The 2,295-nt window shown below is 35.5% G+C and overlaps 1 protein-coding gene across 1 annotated transcript; it reads right to left on the bottom strand.

Moving 5' to 3' along the window:
- Positions 1-395: 395 nt before the first annotated feature.
- On the bottom strand, positions 396-1,331 carry LOC107139763 (olfactory receptor 6C76-like). The gene has a single exon (XM_015482636.1). The coding sequence runs from the start codon at positions 1,329-1,331 to the stop codon at positions 396-398; it is 936 nt and encodes a 311-aa protein (XP_015338122.1).
- Positions 1,332-2,295: the final 964 nt, after the last annotated feature.

The following is a 2,295-nucleotide window of genomic DNA, read 5'->3' as shown; positions in this document are numbered from 1 at the left end:
TATAAACGTGCACAAAGACACTACCTCACCAAAAAAAAAAAAAAAAACTTATGCAATTGGAAAAATAATTTTCAAGGTTGCATGAAATAACATTTATTTTGCTTTGGCTTGGTACTCTCAAAGAAAGTTCTTCAAGGACACTTAAAATTCTAGCATTAATACTAAATATCATTCTCTCATTCTCATTTTTGTGACATTAACACATGCTGAGGATTTTCAGCACACATAAATGTAAAATGGTGGCTGTGCCAATGAAGATCAAAATGAGAAACCTGACGAACAAAACATTCTGGAAAAAGAAGTTGATTTTGGAAGACAATGGACAAATGGAAGAATACTAGTACTGCATTAGATATCAGGTTCTATTTATACTCAGGCACTACATTTCTTTATCATTAAAATTTACTTGACCAGCATTTTTTGAGAAAGTTCTTAAAAGATTGTTTTACCTGCTGGTTCCTTAAGGAGTAAATAAAAGGATTTAACATTGGGGCAACAGAGGTATTGAGCACAGCTATGCCCTTGGTCAATGCTTCCCCTTCTTTGGCTGAAGTTTTGACATATATGAAAATGCAGCTTCCATAAGAAATGGAGACAACAATCATGTGTGAGGAGCAAGTGGAAAAGGCCTTTTTCCTTTGCTCAGCAGAGGGGATTCTCAGAATTGTCTTAATGATGAACACATAGGACAGAATCACTAATGTTAAGGTTGTAATGAGAGTTAATATGGCCAGGAGAAATGCCAAGAGCTCTAGTAAGGACGTGTCTGTGCAGGAGATCAGGAGCATAGGAGAGGTGTCACAGGTGAAGTGGTCAATGATGTTGGAGTCACAGAAATCCAGTTGTAGTCCCATGATCACAGGTGGAAAGATGATGAGGAAGCCGGCCAGCCAAGAACCAAGGACAAGCAGGGTGCAGACCCTGCTGTTCATTATTGTTGTGTAGTGCAGAGGCTTGCAGATAGCCACATAACGGTCATAGGACATCGCAGTCAAAAGGAAAAATTCTGTTGCACCAAGCAATATGAAGAAAAACACCTGGGCCATACAAGAATTGTAGGAAATGGTCTTATCCCCTGTTATGATGCTGACCAGGTATCTAGGAATAGTAACTGTGGTGAATGAGATTTCTAGGAAAGAGAAATTCCTGAGGAAGAAATACATGGGTGTTTTTAGGTGCAAGTCTACCAGAGTGAGGGTGATAATTGTTAAGTTTCCAGTAATGCTCAGTATGTAGGTGAAAAGTAGAAAGAGAAAAATGAAAAGACTGAGTTTTGGGTCATCTGTTAATCCCAGAAGAATGAACTCAGTTGCAGATGTATGATTTTTCATTTCCTATTGTTCCTTTCTTCCAGGTCTAAAGATGAAAATAAAAACCAATTCTTTAATAAGTTTAGGACAGACTTTTCATCACTTTTTCTGAGTCAGAAAACATAAAAGGCCTGTAAAGAAACAATAAATTAATCATCAAAATACACTAAATTTGGAGACTGAGGTTGTAGCTCAGTGGTAGAGCATTGGGTTGGATTATCGGCACCACAGAAAAATAAATAAACAAAGATACTGTGTTCATCCACAACCAAAAAAAAAATATTTGAGAAAGAAGATGCACTAAATTTGGAAAGTATACATAAACCACACCAAAATAATCTATGTCTGTTACCTGCAGTGTACATCTCCATCCATTTAATAACAAGTTAGTTTCTTCATAGGTTTAACAACTGCATATGCATAAGAAAATTATATTGTCAAATGTGCCCTACTTTCCTTTAAATATCTGACCATGTGTGTGTAAAAACTAAGTAAAACATCTTAAAATATAAAATATTTGTTGTTAAAATACTGTTGCAATGAGCACATGTTCTGAATTTCTGAATGTGAAAACTTTTGAAGTGTGTTTCTTAATTTTCCATGATACTAAGTATCATTCTTACTGGCATGGAGAATTTATAATTTCACAAATGAATCACGACAATGAAAAGTATTACTTATGTAATTCTAAAGAAGCAAACTCAGGGGGCAGGGGATGTGGCTCAAATGGTAAGGCGCTCGCCTGGCATGGCTGGGTTCGACCCTCAGCACCACATAAAAATAAAATAAAGATGTTTTGTCCTTCAAAAACTGAAAAATAAATATTAAAAAATTCTCTCTCTCCTCTCTCTCTCTTTAAAAAAAAGAAGCGAACTCAGAATTTTACAATGTATTAAAATTTTTCCTTTTTGAATTCAATAATAATTTATCACTGTATAGGTGACTTTCTGAGGGCCAAAGTTAAGTGATGTAGGTTATACAATGA

Source organism: Marmota marmota, unplaced genomic scaffold, assembly GCF_001458135.2.
Source record: "Marmota marmota marmota unplaced genomic scaffold, marMar, whole genome shotgun sequence".
NCBI lineage: Eukaryota > Metazoa > Chordata > Mammalia > Rodentia > Sciuridae > Marmota > Marmota marmota.
This window is presented reverse-complemented; position numbering and strand designations above follow the sequence as displayed.